Below are 15,145 nucleotides of genomic sequence, written 5' to 3'. Positions count from 1 at the left end.
CGATGCTCACGGGCACAGTCTCCCCAGCATCTCCAGTGGAGCAGGCACTAGCCTGCCCCGTCAGTTATGTTTGCGGGAGCAGGGGACAATAGCTTTCGAAGGACAGCTCCCACCACAGGAAGGTTAGCCGCAGACAGTACCTGAGCAAAGGACAGCAAGGGAAGCAGCAGACGCAGTTGAGGGTGACACAGGTCATGGTGCAAGGGCTGCTGTGGCATGCTAGTACAGCCCCGCCACTGTCCAACACCGTGGGCCAGCTAAGTCCCAGACGTACACACTACCGTGATGGAGGATGCTGTTTTTTTTTTTTTTAACATAATGGAGTTGAACTGATACCTCTAACTGTGCTGGGGTTCAGTCAAAGGTGAGGACCCTGAATTGAGGCACTGCTCTTCTCTGGGGGCAGTGGGGAGTGTTAATACCCATACCTGGGTCCCTGTCTCAGATTCCACCTGTCTGGGGTGAGGCCTGGGCATCGGGTTTATTTTAAAGCAGCTCCCCGAGTAACTGTAACATGTGGTTGAGACCCTGTTAGGAGGAGCAATCAAGACCACTCAACGTGCTGAGCTCATCGTTGGTCTAGGTGGCCAAGACCCTCGGAGGCTGCAGGGCCGTGCGTCCGTGGAACCCCGGATGACAGAACTTCTTTTCTCTGTGTAGGGTCCTAGCCTCATTGTGGGCCTCAGTTAGAAACATGTAATCAGTGCAGCATGCTGTTTTTCCATGTACGTGGGTTTCCCAAAGCCATTTTTTGAGGCCACTTGACCAGCTCTCAACAACCTTCTCTCTGCCCACACCAGTCCTGATTTACTGGAACCAGTGGGAGCTCCCACTTTCTCCAGGGCAGTTTCAAAAGTCATCTCGAATTCACTCAAAAGCCAACAATAGTACATGGCATTCGGAAGTTAGGGCAAGGGAGAGAAGAGTGAGAGCATGAACGAGGGCAGGGCAGCACACTGCCAAGAACTTGGGAATGCTGGTGTAAGGAACGAAGCAGCCCCGGGCGGCCTACGGCAGCAGAGCAGGGAGGAGGTTGGGCTCACTCGCAAAGGGACTTCTTAGTGTGATCCCTTCCTGAGAGGAAAGCCACGCGAGGGAAAAACCTACCAGTGCGTCAGCTTTGTGCTTCAGCTTCTTAGCTTCCTGCATGTAATAATCAGCATTGTGAACCCTAAAGAGACAAAACGGGCTCTTTCAGCAACCAAAGTTTCATCGTTTCACTGAAAGACTGAAGAGCCACAAATGCTTTTGCTCTAAATCCATTCCAATACAATGCTTTCGAAAGGGCAGGTGAACGCTACTGTGCGAGAATTACCAACCTTGCTATGAGCCCGGAAGTGCAAAGTGAAGTGTGTCATGGCCCGTTGGGATCAATAACCCAACCCCTCCATTGTCCAAACGTTCCACGGACCCCAACGGACCTAACTGCTGCTAGCATACTGTTCAACTGGAGGACGCGGATAAGAAAGGGGGCCAAAGCAACCTAGAATTAAGCACCTGTCTTTGGAAATGGTACCAGAGTTCCATGATTAAAATGAGCCAAAGACATTTCTCGGTGCAGACAGGGGGTGCGTGGGGAAGAGGGGCTGCCACTGAGGTCTTACTTTGGGTGGCATGTGCATGGTGCTATAAAAGCCATCCTGCCTGCACCCACCCCCGTGCACCGCTCCCACACCATGTCCGCGATGATCTGGGGACAACATACGAGTCGTCAAAAGTGAGCTTGGGTCTCCGGACACTGGTGGTGCTGCTGGACAGAAGGGGCAGGGCCGCCCAGGATGCCATCTCCAGGTGACTGCTGTCCATGAGGCCAGTAGTGATGGTAGAGGTGATGGTGGAGATGGTTGTGGTAGTGGTTGTGGTAGTGGCTGTGGCTGTGGCAGTGGCGGTCGCGGTGGCCGTGACAGTGGCAGTGACAATGGCAGTAGCAGTGACAGTGGCAGTGGCAATAGCCGTGTTGGTAACCGTGATGGTGGCAGAGGCTGTCTTTTTTGGAGTGTCTCCATCCTGGGAAAAAGGACAAAGAGCTGCCATAAGGTCTGGCCTCTTAGAATGTCTTTTCATACATACTTTGAAGGTCCAGCACAGTAGGAAACAAGGTAAGAGAAAGAAAACAATGCACACAGCTTGAGAAAAACAGATGACCCTGGGTAGATCACCAGGGTCTTTGTTCTATGATGGTACCACCCACTGAGCTAGTCAAGGGCTGTGATTACATAAGCTCCATTATCCCATCAAGACAGCCACCTGCAGATCAATCCAGATCTCCTTGGAGATGTGGGTGGGGAGGGGAGGAAGGGGGAAGGGAGAGAAAGAGAGAGAGGAGGAAGGGGAATGAAGACCAAGCAAGAGTGACCATTGTGGGGGGAGGGAGAGAGAGGGAGAACGAGAAAGAGAGGTGACCCTGATATGTATATTTCTGATAAGGGAACAGCCCAGAAACTTTCACTAGGGTAAATAAGGTACTCCAGTCACTCTGCAAACTACCATCATCCAGTGCAGCAAGCCAGGCCTCACATCCTGGGGCCAAGGCTGAAGCTGCCTTTTGTTCGTTGAGGCCTCGACTGATGTCTGGCTAAGTGAACGTCAGGTGAATGCTCCTCATTTTGAAGACTTGGGGTGGTGAAAGCTCATTTTGACCAGATCAAAAACCAAACGGACAAGAGACTTCTGGGTTTCACTCTGAACTGTCATTGCCATGGAAAGAGTGGAATCCAGCCGAAGAAAGTAGGTGGCAAGATTGGTACTTCTGTGACGGTGTGTGCCATGAGACCGCGGTAGACTCTGCCCCCCCACCTGGCAGCGGTGGCATGATCCTGACCGTTCTGCCTCTGACCATGCTTGCCTGAGCTGGTATCTCTCTAAGGCTGGTGTCTCCCAAGGGTCTTTCCTCAGGTCTCCTCTTGCCTGACCTGTATGTGGTGGGGCAGATTTGACAATACACAGATCACTGCCAAATGGAAACCTCAATCTTACCCTCTCTCTAAAGCTCCGGACGTGCGGTGGTCATCTGTGGAGCATTACCACCAAGATAGCCCATGAGTCCCTCAAATTGCCCTGAAACCAAATCCATAACCAAACCAGTTCCCTCTGTTAATGGTGGGACGGCCGTCCCTGTCCCCAAGGCTGGATTTCTCCATGGCAGCAAGGGCACTATGGTCATCCCTGGGCTGGGAGCATGGGCACCGGCGTACCCCCACCTTGCCTTCCATCTGAGCTGCTCTGCTTTAATCAGCTTTACATATTAAAGTGCTGTAAATTCTCTCATTTCAAAATGATAATGATCCTAAAACTCTTTTGAAAAGAGCTTCAAAATAAAGTGAATTTCACTGCTCTATTTCATCTTTAATTTCTTCCTTTCCATTACCCTTATCCAATCCATTACAAAGTCCTATTCATTGCATCTCCCCACCATTTCTCAAATCTGTCCCTTCTTCCTCTGAAGCCTCCAAGCGTGGGCCCTCGTGGCTTCTGACCCAGACCATCAGCCTCCTGGCTGGACCCCCGACCTCGGAGCCAGCTTTTCCAGGCCATTCTCAACCTGCCGCCGGCCAGCCAGAGCTTCTTACAGAAACCTCCATGCATCTCACTGCCTTGCATCCAAATGCCAACCCAAGGCTGAACTCCTTTGCTGGCCTGTGAAGTCCTTCCTGATCTGGCTTCAGCTTTCCACTTGATCTCCCACTACTCATTCTCACGGACCTTCCCCCAGACTGAACATATCCTGCCTTCTTCACTCTCCTGCTTTGGTTCACGTGGAGTCTTGGAGTTGAAAGAACCTTCCCTTCAATACTTTTCCTTTTTCACCTTGTGATAATTTGCTCTACTTTTTAATTTTAAAAAACTGTGGTAAAATACATACGACTGGCTTCTTTCACTCAGCAGCAAGTCCTCAAGGTTCATTCACATTGTAGCACATGTCAGAATGTCCTTCCCTTTTAAGGCTAAAGAATATTCCATTGTATGGACAGATTACATTTTGTTTAACCACCTCCCTTCATTTCTAAAGTGTCCTCACCTATTAAGGCCCAGCTCAACAGATACCTTCTCCTCCAGGAAAACTGCCTTATGTCTACCCCCAGAAGTGCTTTAATCCTCCTTGGTCCCTTCAGAGATCTGAAGTCTGTCTCAATCCCTCTCTATGACACCGATCACCAGCCATTTTATAGTTGTTCTTTGAGCACATGCCTCATTGCTTACCTGACACTGAGAACTCTTTGAACATTGGCGCCATCTCTGATTCTGACATCGCTACCCCACCCCAGCCCCTGCCCCACAGCCTCGTGCTCCCAGTAATTTGCTGACTGCGTGCACTCATACCTGCCTTAGTCAAAACGGTCAGTTTAAAAATAGAGGCCAAATGTGAACAATTCTTATGTCCATGCAAGTCTGTCTTTCCCTTGATCCTGGATCTTGTGATTATCAAAACTTCTTACCACCAAGAGCTCACTGAGAGAAATGTGGTGAGAGGCTACCCATCTAACAATTGTTACGATGCACAGGGAGAAAATAGTTGACAAATCATCATGGATTTTATTCAACCCAAACACATAAAAACATTGAAGCCTTCTAAAACTCCTAAGCCAGCTCCACGTTTCTACTGCTAAAGCCAGATGGCCCAGACCAAACCGTGGAGTCAGCCCAAGACGGACCCACTCGTCTCTATGGTCAAGATACGTGACAAGGACTCTGGAGCACCTCATCCACTGTGCACATGGCACTGATGTCAGTCCTGGCACATCTGGCCTCAAATGGCTGCATTAAGCCATGATCATGCAAGTACATAAACATGTCCTTTGTCCACGCTCAGCCATCCACTGAATCAATAAACAAGACCATGCAAAAGTGGAATACAGAACCCTGAGAGCACAGGATTGGAAAACACTTCGGGAGCTAGAAGAAGCCTTACAGATCATCTAGTCAAATCCACTCATTTTATGGTCTCAGAGTGGTTTCCTAATTTGCCCAAGGCCACAGAAAACGTGTTGCAGTTTTAGCACCATGCACCAAGCCTCTTAACTCCCAGGCTAGGGCAAGAATGTACTCGCCTTCCAGCTTTCAAGCCATTTATGAAAAGAAGGAATGGCCAAAGAAGGGGCAATGGGTAGTCAGCCATGGGAGCCTCTCATGGGAGACTCCAGTGATTTCCTTAAGGAGGACACTCCGTTTCTAGGTGCAGATGGAACCATATTTATCAGGCTTGCCTAGCAGCTTTTAGCTCTTGTAGAAATGACTTCGCAGATTCTTGTAAGCATTACCATGGTCATGATCACAACTGTATTAAGCACCCAATTCTTTGTGCCAATATACAACAAGGCAGCGTACGAAGAGAATTGCCTAGGTCTGGCGTACGCCCTCCCAAAGCTCCCAACAGAAAAGAGCACCAGTTGGAGTTTACCATATTAATTACATTCAGTATGAAAAATGGGATCGATAGTATAATTACTGTTTAGAATAGATGGTTTAATTTCTAACAAGGTCAGCATTTTTAAATGTGAATGCAAATATGTGGGCGCATGCGTGCGCGCACACACAATTTCATATGGAGAATGACTATTTTACAATAGCACAATTTCTCTCTACCAGCGATGAAATTTGCCTAGATCCACGTGCCGTGCCAGTCATCTCAGATGATGGGGGACTCCACGTTGGAGTCCTTCAAGCTCAGAGGCCTTGTGGCTTCCCATGGAGTGGTAAATGGGCACATTTGGTTCACAGCCCACCAGGCTGGCATCAAGACATTTGAAAGCTCATTGATTTTCCCATATTTGCTCTTTTACGTTACACTTAAAGGAGACTAGATGCATATGGATGCTACATCTGAATATACATGCATTTACATGGAAAAGCAGGTGCATTTGTCATTAATATTCACTGGGGACACTTTGCTTGTGGCTTCTGTGCTTCAGGTACCTATACCTGAGATAGCTGGAAAGACCGTGTGGATGCGAAAAGTGATACAAAGTCTCAATTTTCTATGCTAATGGAGCAGCGATGCTGAAAATGCAAAGGGCTGGATAATCCTTTAGTTGAGTTTAGAAACACAATTGTGTGGTTTTTAGCAACAGATTCACCTTTTAAATTCCATCCTTTTGAGTCACTATTTTAAACACTATTTTACACCTGCTAAGCCAGGTGGTGGGAGGATACAACTGGGAGTTCCAGCCCCAATCTGGTGACCTTGGGCAATCCCACCCCATCCATTGGTTCTTTCATTCATTCAATGATCATTGCCTACGCCACGTGCCTAATCAGTATTTTGTGTGTCCCCGCTGCCAAGATACGAAAGTATTGGACCAAAGGAGGTCCAAAGCCCTGAGTCTCTGCATAATAATCTGTTTGGAGAAGTAAGACTGGAATGAAAAATTCATCCTACATTAGAACGATCACGGTTTGAAATAATGGGGAGTTTGCATATTTCCATACACTGTTCTCTCTGCCTCTTCCTCCCATCCCCCCACGGTCACATCCGGTTAGACAAGCTGGGTCAACTTGTTTCTACCTGATGATTATAATATTTCTTCCGAGATGCTTACATTTACAGATATCCCTTTGAAAGTAGCACAGAATTTTCCTTCACTCCTCTTGGGTTTGGTAGAGGTGATCTGTCCAATCATAGGGACGTTTTTGTCTTGACCAAAGGGGCCATTGCTGCCACTGATGTTTCTGCGGCGTGGAGGGTCCTCCGGCAGTGGGGAAAGTGGAGGAGGAAACAGCTTCTCTTCTTTCCTTCGATTTGCTCTCCTGGATGAACTGTTTCTGTGTAAACAAGACGCAGAGGGTGTCACAAAGTTTTGTCTCTCTCTCGTGATTTTTCCCATGATGTGGGTACTTTCAACTTAAGTACTATTTTAGTTGATTGTCCTTTAACTATGGGGAAGAGTATATATAAAAATGCACGTAGACACAGATATCTATAGAGAGATACAGCTATAAATAAATGCAAATATATGTATCCAAGAATAAACATGTCTTTGAAGAACTCCGTGATAAATGTAACTGTGTAATGGAGAGTGCTACAGTGTGATATCTGCAACCTTTTAAGAGTCCTCTTAATTAGATTTTTATGGAAAATCCAATGCAGAGTTTAATCCCGTCATTTTTTTAGGATGGTTCCTACTCATTTTGCCCTAGGACTTAACTGCATAATCACACAATAAATGGTACAATAAACAATTAGAAGAGAGATATTTTCTTAAGAACTATTATGCTTGTACATTACTTAGCTATCAATAACCCACTAACTACTGTTGTGACACATCACGAGCCGTAGGTTCAATGTGTTCTAGGTCCACGCCAAGGCATAAGGAGCCCCTGACCTTATGCTGTTATACTGGCGTACTGCCGTGCTCCACTTCATGAAACCCGTTTGAAAACTATTTTGTCATATCGCCACAAGACATCTGTAGTCCTAGAAGTACTCCCATGCTTTCAGACTGATTTATCTGCCTATTAAATGGGCACCATCAAAGAGACAGAGACTTCAAATAAAACAGAACAACTAAAACCTTATGCTAGCTGCTTAACATGGTAATTGGGTCATGGATTTTCATTTTAGTTACTGTCTTAGCCTAATCAATGAAGATTACTTGAATTTTAATCTTTTCTTAGACAACTAATATTGCACTGTGCAGCCATTTACTTTCCATGATTATTGACTACAATTTTCAATAGCAAATTAAGTCAACAAGAATTTATGTTTTCCTCTTGGTCAATTTCAGTCAGTGTCTAGCAATATGGATTTACAATATCTCAAGGCAACAAATCAAAGATGAACAAGCATTCAAGGGGTCTGATTTCCTGAGATGGTGGAAGTCGATGCAGTCTCCTTGTTGCCCTTCCACCGTGCTGCCGAAATTTGCCAATTGTAACAGTATTTGCCATCTTCTCCATCTTCTGTTTTATAAATGTGGCCCTGTGTCAAGTTTTGTCAAGCAGCAAAATATTTAAAAACAGCAACTGTTTCTGCCATTACCTTAACTCGTTAAGATTAATCAAAAAGTATTTGCCAGTGGATTTTAAAAATTGCTTTGACATGTAGAACCATTTTAAGATAGCTGTGATGCCCAATAAAAAGAATGACGAACACCCGGATTAAGCTCCACGAACATCAGCCCCCCACTAAGTATGATCATTACGGAGGCCTCGGACTTCTGGGGATTTGTATAGAGGGCTGTCAAGCATTGCTGGGGCACCTATGGGAGGTGAATGGTTCATTAGCTCCAGCCACTCCTCCGCTACGTGAGCTGCGTCTGATTTGCCACTGGCCGCTACCGTCATGCTTGGTCTTCCCATCTGCCACTGCACACAGAACACTGCACACAGTCCAGCACACTCTGTACAGTGGGCACTGGTCACCTGGCCCCCTTTCCATCTGTTTGGTAGTGTGTTAAAACCATGGGGCCTTTAATAAACTTCCTTGGTGAAGGATACCCAGAGAGCATTTTCTGGAAATCACTCTATCACCATTATGGCTTCTTATTATGAGAACAGGTTTTGCCACTTTGGGCGCCTCTTGTAGGTCAGAGGGGGATGGCAGACAAGAGAAGTATGTCACCACCATGACCCAATGCTTCAGAGGCCCTGTTGATAGTTCAAGCTCCCAAGAAGGTGTGTATGTTGGGGGGAGGGGTGGGACTCAGCGGGGCCCTCCTGTTGGATGATGGAGAACTGCGGCTGTCATAGTCTGATGTGGCAGTCTTTGTGGGCTTTAGAACATTCATTTAGAAAAGTGAATATTGTCTCCTACAAATTTCCAAGGATTTAGTTTGGAGGGTCAACAAGGCACAAAGGATCGGATGGAACTTGAGGAGAGGGTTCCCAGGAGAAGAGCCCTGAGACGCCAGGCCTTGCTTCATTCTCTCTCGGCTCCAGAGATGTTTTCCACAGACCTGGGTTTGTTGATGAGCCTAAGAATCTGCTCCAGGCCCTTCCTGAATGTTAAAGGCTCCTAGGTAAACACTGCTTTCCTAACGACCACAAAAGCAGAAAGACTGTAAACACCATGAGTTAGCAACACCATTCGATGAAGAACAAACTCAAATTATTAGACATTTACTTAAGACTTGGTTGTGTCTCTTCCACAAGAGGGGGAAGTGGTGGGTCACTGGGTTGCTTAGGGAGACAAGTGTCGGAGACTGATGGTTGTGGCAATGCCTCCTGCCTTTTCCTTGTGTCTTTGGGTGGCCTGAATGGGTCAAAGCCTGGAAACTGCGGAGCTATGGCCATCACAACCATGCCATTTCAGTCCATCCTCCAGGGACGGAGGAGGGCCGTGGAAGGGCCATGCTTGATCACTGGGGAAGGAGCATGCTTCCCCACAGGCCTGGCTCACTCAGGGGTGAAGAGGTCAGCTTGCCCCATTGGAAGGGTGGCTACTTCTGAGAACTCCCATATGTGAAGGGATGTTTCAGAGCAAAGTTATACCAGGAATACAGACAACTGTACAGAGAGCCACGGATCCTCAGGCAGAGGGGCAGCTCGGGGGGCCCCCATCTCCTTATTATACCAAGTGGATATAGTGGTAATTGGTCTTTTCCTACCTTTCATCTCAAAACAGTAAGGATTGAAACAATTGTAAGCGGAAAACTTTCATCCGACATCTTATCTGTGGCAGACTGATAGCGTATCACTGATGTTAAACAGTAATCTGTGAAATCAATTGTTAGCAGCAGTTAGCCAGATTGCCTCTCTGCTCTGGGCTGCTAACGGGCTCCAAAACTGCTCTTCGATGGAAGTAATCTCTAATGTTGATGAATTTATGGCAATAATTATCCAGACGGAATGGTTCCAGTAGCTGACAAGACTGATAGTTAAGTGATATTTCTAAAATGCAAGGACTTGGTCACAACGCTTGGTAGCAACAGAGCCCAGGACTTCTGCAGGGAAGGCTGGGGTCATCTGAGTGAGGGGCGGACAGGGAGGCCTCCCGCCTGACTCTGGCACTTTATGCAAAGAGGGAGCAGCAGAAGAGGTGCCAGCTGGTTGGCACTAACAGATGGGTCCCCGGCCAGCTTTTCCTGACACACAACAGTCCTGGGGGAGGGCAGCTCCCAGATGTCTCCTCTCTCTGGCCTCCTCAAATGTGTCACTCCGTTGGCCTCTCAGGAGGTCAGGATGGACCTAGTAGTCCTCAAGCTCTGTATTCAGGCCACAGAATGGCACCAAAGAGGAAGCAGCAGCTGGGTCACCGTGCAAAGGTTGCTTTCATCACCACCAAAACCGGAAGTTGCCCAGGAGCAGGTGATCTGGGTGCTGTCCCGTTTTAATTCCTTCACTCCTTTTACTCTCCCCTGCATGCTAAAAGGTCACTTTGGCCGAGTTTGGTCCTCTGCATGAGTTGGAGTAAAGAAAGATTGCTATAAAGCTCACGGAGACATGCAAAATCTGCATTCCACCCTCCATCTCACCCTTGTGAGACCAGCTGTCAGGACTGCCGGGCAACTTCTGGTTCCTTACCTACCATTCCTCTGAAGCAGGACCCCCCGCCCCCAAAAGGCTTCCTTTGAGATTTCTGAGGGGTCCGAACAGCCGAGGCGTCATACAAAGACAGGGCAGACTCACTCTTTAGCGTTGGGAGGCTTGTGGGGTGGGGCTGGTGAGATGCAGGGGGGCAGCAGGCAGATAGTGGTGGCCTCCTCTAGGCGTTGCTTCTTCTCCGGGATTTTCTCTGCAATCTCTGTTGGCTTTAACAGGAAGAAAAATACAGAGCTTGAAAGTGTATACACGGCACATGCACACATGGAAAAACCATGAGCAAGGTAGACAGTTTGCTTCTATTTTAACTTCTAGATTACCTAGGGGAGTTAAATGCACACCTTTGTTCAGACAGAAAAGCAATCAGCCAAGAAGCTAGCATTTGAGTGAGTTGAGCTGCGCTGTGAACCTCTGATTAAAGATAGGGTAGTGAAGGAATCTCCTGCCAAAAGTAAAGAGAATCTATCATTTTCAGACCCTTCTTCCATCAACAATGCCCCCGCTGATGAGTAGTGGAGAAACTAACACCGCGACTCCAACACGGCACGATGCTGTGCAAACAGCACGGGGCTCGTGGGTTACATAGAAAGGTCACTTACACAACCCACAACACGCAAGGCAATAAACCCGGTGTAAGACATGCCTTTGTGTGTGCTGGTTCTGAAGGTATGCTCTTGGCCCTGGTTGTGCCGCTGTCATCTCGAAGGGCGGGGAAACAGTGAGCGGGCAAGAGCCCCAGACTTCCTATGGCAGCCATTAAGTAATATTACTCAAACATCACCAGGAGATGATGTTACTCTAAAAACCTGCCCTGAGATCTGGAGATACAACAGAATGAGCCTAAGGTATTTGAAATGGAAGAGGTCATTCTGGGTTTCCCCTTCTGACGACAGTTTTCTGTTTTTTTAAGTAATCACTACACCCAACGTGGAGCTCGAACTCATGACACCTCTGGTGATAGATTATAGCCGTGGAATTCAGCCCTAACCTCTTGCAGGTGAGGATTCCACAAGTCGGGCCAAGTACACAGCTCAGGGGACCCAGCGGGCGGGGCTGTGTGTCTGCCAGGAGCCGGGAGCATCAAAGTGTAACTGGGGTACGGGGATGCCAATATGTGTCCAGAGAAATGAACAAGGCCCAGGGGATGCATGTTGAGCACTTGGGAGCGCGTGGGTGCCCTGCTGCTGCTGGGGTGGGGACTGTGGGGTGTGGCCCCGTGAGTCCACAAAAGCAACCAGGGGCAGCCTTAAGGAGCCGATCCCAGGGACTGGCTGCCTGGGAAAGGCAACTGTCTCCACAGTCTTCTTTCCTACACATAATAACCCCCCATGTGCCATTTTAGATACTCTTCACATTGGCTGCCAAACCCTGACCGTTCCCAACACTTCCTCCCTGGTCACGTCAAATATCGCTTTGCCCATGGAAAGCTACCACTGCCCTCACCAGAGACTGCAGTCCATCGCCATTAGCCTCCTTGCACTTGAGGCTCAAGATCAGGCTCACCAACACAGAGCCACTGTTCATGATCCCTCGGCAGAGCACGGGGGGCGGGGGCAGCTTACCTTGTGCTTGCGCTTGCCCTTGGGGATGGGTTTCTCCACGGCCGCAGCAGCGGTCTGGCGCTTGGGCTTGGACGCAGTCTCCTTGTGGTCCGGCTTGGCTGGTGCTGCTTGCAGTGACTGGTGGCCAGGTACTCTAGACAGCAGGTCAAGGTCAATCTTCACCCAGAGATTTTTCGGGTTCTCGTGATCTCGCAGAGGGGACAGAAACTCGGTTTGCATGGCAGAGACGGGTGGAAACACTGGCTCTTCACTGCTGGCGGTTGTGCTGTTGCCGCCGCCGCTGCTCACTAAGGAGCTGAGGGTCAGGCTGGCACTAGAGGCTTCCTTGGATTTGGCAGTATTGCCCCCGGGAGCGATGCAAGGGGGCAGGACTTTGATCTGCAGGGTCTCTTCCTGATCTGTGTTGGAATCGGACGTGGATGAATCCGTTTCGATGAATTCCCGGGACTTTGGCACGATCTTGCCAGGCCCTCTGTACTTCTTTTTCTCTGCAGCCAAGGGAATGTGCGGTCTTGGTTCCTTCCTAGGGACTGGTTTGTGGGCAGTGGTTTTGTGGCGGCCTCTTGGTGGGTCAGGAAGCTCCACGCTTTCTTTTTCTTTGGGGGTGCTGCTGGTAATATTTGGTTTGGGCCAGGTAAACTCGTCAATGCTGGTGTTCTTCTCAACTTTTTTGGGTTGTTTTTTTCCAATTGTCCTTTGAGAAGCTGTCTCAATAGTTGTTGACAACTTATGCTTCAAAGCCTTTGTTTCTGGATTTTTCTGGGTTGGCCGTGGACGGGCTTTCTCCCTGATAAGACTGAGGAGAGGCCTCTCTTTGGGTTCAGCCTGGACCTGGCTGGGGTTTGTCTTCACTTTGACCTGGACTTCCATTGGCTGGATGATTGGAGGAGGCACAGAAACCGTCTCCATGGGCGTTTCATTTTGGCCACAAATAAACGACTTGTTCTGGGATGTCACTTTGTTAAGCCATTTATCCAACTGCCACTTGTTGGTTGAGGGCGGCTCAGGCTGCAGAGGAGAAACAACAGCAAGAGTGAATCTCACATCTTGGAAGAATCTGGAAGGATCCTCAGTACACTGAGTGCTGATAAAAGCTGTGGATGTGAAGTGCCCATCCATACATTTAGAGACACACACGAAATCTAAATTCATCAAATTACCCAGAGAGACAAATACTCCACGAACCAGCGCCGATCTACTTATTTCAATAAACTTCCACTCCTCTTCTGAAAACAGTCTCCACTCTGGCCAGGGAGGAAACAATTATTCACAGAGAGTTTTCCCAGAGGGTGGGTACGGAGGCCTGGCAGGGAAACCTGTTCCCCAAATCCTTTGGTGGGACTCATCGCTCAACCTCTCGCCAGGAGGCAGAGGTAATGATCTCAGGTCCTGAAAAGCAATGTGAACGTGCCTCGAGTATAATTCAAAAGGAAAGGCTTTCTATTCGCCAAAGTGCCAGTGCCTCTCTATGATGCTGTAATTCACTGCAAAAAACACAAGCCTGTTCGATTTTTACGGAAGGATGAAAAGATTTGACTTCCCCAAAACCACCGCACTTCCCTCGGTGTATGGGCAATAACCAATTTATGGGGAAATGCATGCAGACATTACTGTCCGCTGTTAAGGCCTGGAAATGATGCGTACAATTCAGGTGCTGATTCCCAACTCTGAATTCTGCCTGTTGAACTAAAAGAGCCATCATTTTTATTAGAACTGCTCTTCTTTTGAAAGCCAATCAGCTGAAGCTTATGGCACCAGCCAATAGAGGGTGACAGAATTAAAAACACTTGAGTGGCCGTGACTCCGGCGCACACAGGGCCAATGGCAGGCAAGGGCCGGGGAAATCGTGTTGGCCGGTATTGCTGGTTCGGGGTACCGGCTCTGGCAGTGCACAGACCCCAGCTTCGGTCCTGGCTTGACCCCTGTCTGCCTGGGAAATCTTGGGAAAGTTAACCTCTCAGAACCTTATTCTCTAATCCATAAAATGGGGAAAATAACAGCAAGGACCCCAGAGAAGTGTTACAAGGACAACACGAGAAAGTGCAGGTCAAGAGCTTCTCAGGGTGCCTGGCCCCGGGCCCACGTTCGAGCCGTGCTGGCTACGATCTGTAGCCGGATTGGTGCCACTGCTTTCTCCAGTATTCCTTTCCGATTGCTACAAACAAATCCTTGCCATACGGGGTGCAGGCTCGGGGGCGCCGAGGGGTCATTCTGGACTCAGGGAGGACGGGAGGGGAAGAGCACACTGTTTTTTATTTCAAAAGTGTAATTTGGGTATTTTAGGGAGCTGCGTTCAAAGTTTTCATGAAGTATCATCAAACACATTTGGAGGATGCAAATCGGAATTTTGAAAAATCCATGCTATTTCTTGGGTCTTCCTTGCCAAGCAGCAATTCATCCCTTCAACCTGGAGTTTCGGCGGTGGTGGCTCCCGGCCCAGAAGTGGGTCTTGACTGGTTCTTTCAAAAGAGAAGTTGCTAGCCCGGTTATTATGCTTCCAGATTTACACATGAGGAAGTTAAGTGAGTCACACGGCAGCAAATGTCTGTCTGTCTTTTAGGGACCGTGCACATGTATGTTTCAGAGGGAAAAAAATGCTATCAGGCACCCAAATACTTTCCTCGAGTATTTATTGTGTTGGACGTGTGTGTGTGTGTGTGTGTGTGTGTGTGTGTGCCCCCCCTCACCTACCTCAGGAGTGGTGGCACGAGGAGCCTCGTTGGATTCGCTGTCAGTGGTGCTGCTTTCCGTGTCTGAGTCTGACTCGGAGCTGCTCTCGGAGTCACTGGAGCTGCCAGATCCCCCGCTGGCTGGTGCTGCAGGTGGGGGCTGAGGTGTGGCCGAGAGTGGGCTGAAAGAAAATGACATCATCCATTGCCTCATTTCGTCTCACGGCCGCGGGCCAAGCCCCCCCCCCCACCGCACCGCCCATGCAGCACAAGGGCCCGTGGTGTGTGCGACACAGGCAGAGCTCAGCACACCGTCCCATTCCATTTTGTTAGAACCAGGCCTGCGTGTGGCCAAGTTCCCTGGGTTCCGTGACACTGCCTTCCGTCTCGGGAAGCCGAGCCTCCCGCATTCTGCGTGACCACCTCGAGCCAAGGGTG

General features: G+C 48.7%; 1 protein-coding gene across 8 annotated transcripts in view; it reads right to left on the bottom strand.

Moving 5' to 3' along the window:
* The window catches only part of AFF2 (AF4/FMR2 family member 2), a 444,617-nt gene that overhangs the window by 23,414 nt on the left and 406,058 nt on the right, over positions 1-15,145 (bottom strand). For all 8 annotated transcript variants that reach the window (XM_034648984.1, XM_034648986.1, XM_034648985.1 and 5 more), the window contains 6 exons: positions 14,730-14,889; positions 12,039-13,046; positions 10,564-10,685; positions 6,537-6,759; positions 1,706-2,007; positions 1,108-1,171 (listed from right to left, as the gene is read on the bottom strand). In XM_034648984.1, coding sequence (XP_034504875.1) covers positions 1,108-1,171; positions 1,706-2,007; positions 6,537-6,759; positions 10,564-10,685; positions 12,039-13,046; positions 14,730-14,889 — 1,879 coding nt within the window. The remainder of the gene's footprint in view (positions 1-1,107; positions 1,172-1,705; positions 2,008-6,536; positions 6,760-10,563; positions 10,686-12,038; positions 13,047-14,729; positions 14,890-15,145) is intronic.

This window comes from Ailuropoda melanoleuca, chromosome X, assembly GCF_002007445.2.
Source record: "Ailuropoda melanoleuca isolate Jingjing chromosome X, ASM200744v2, whole genome shotgun sequence".
NCBI classification, from domain to species: domain Eukaryota; kingdom Metazoa; phylum Chordata; class Mammalia; order Carnivora; family Ursidae; genus Ailuropoda; species Ailuropoda melanoleuca.
The sequence above is the reverse complement of the archived record's forward strand: the minus strand, read 5'-3'. Positions and strand labels throughout refer to the sequence as shown.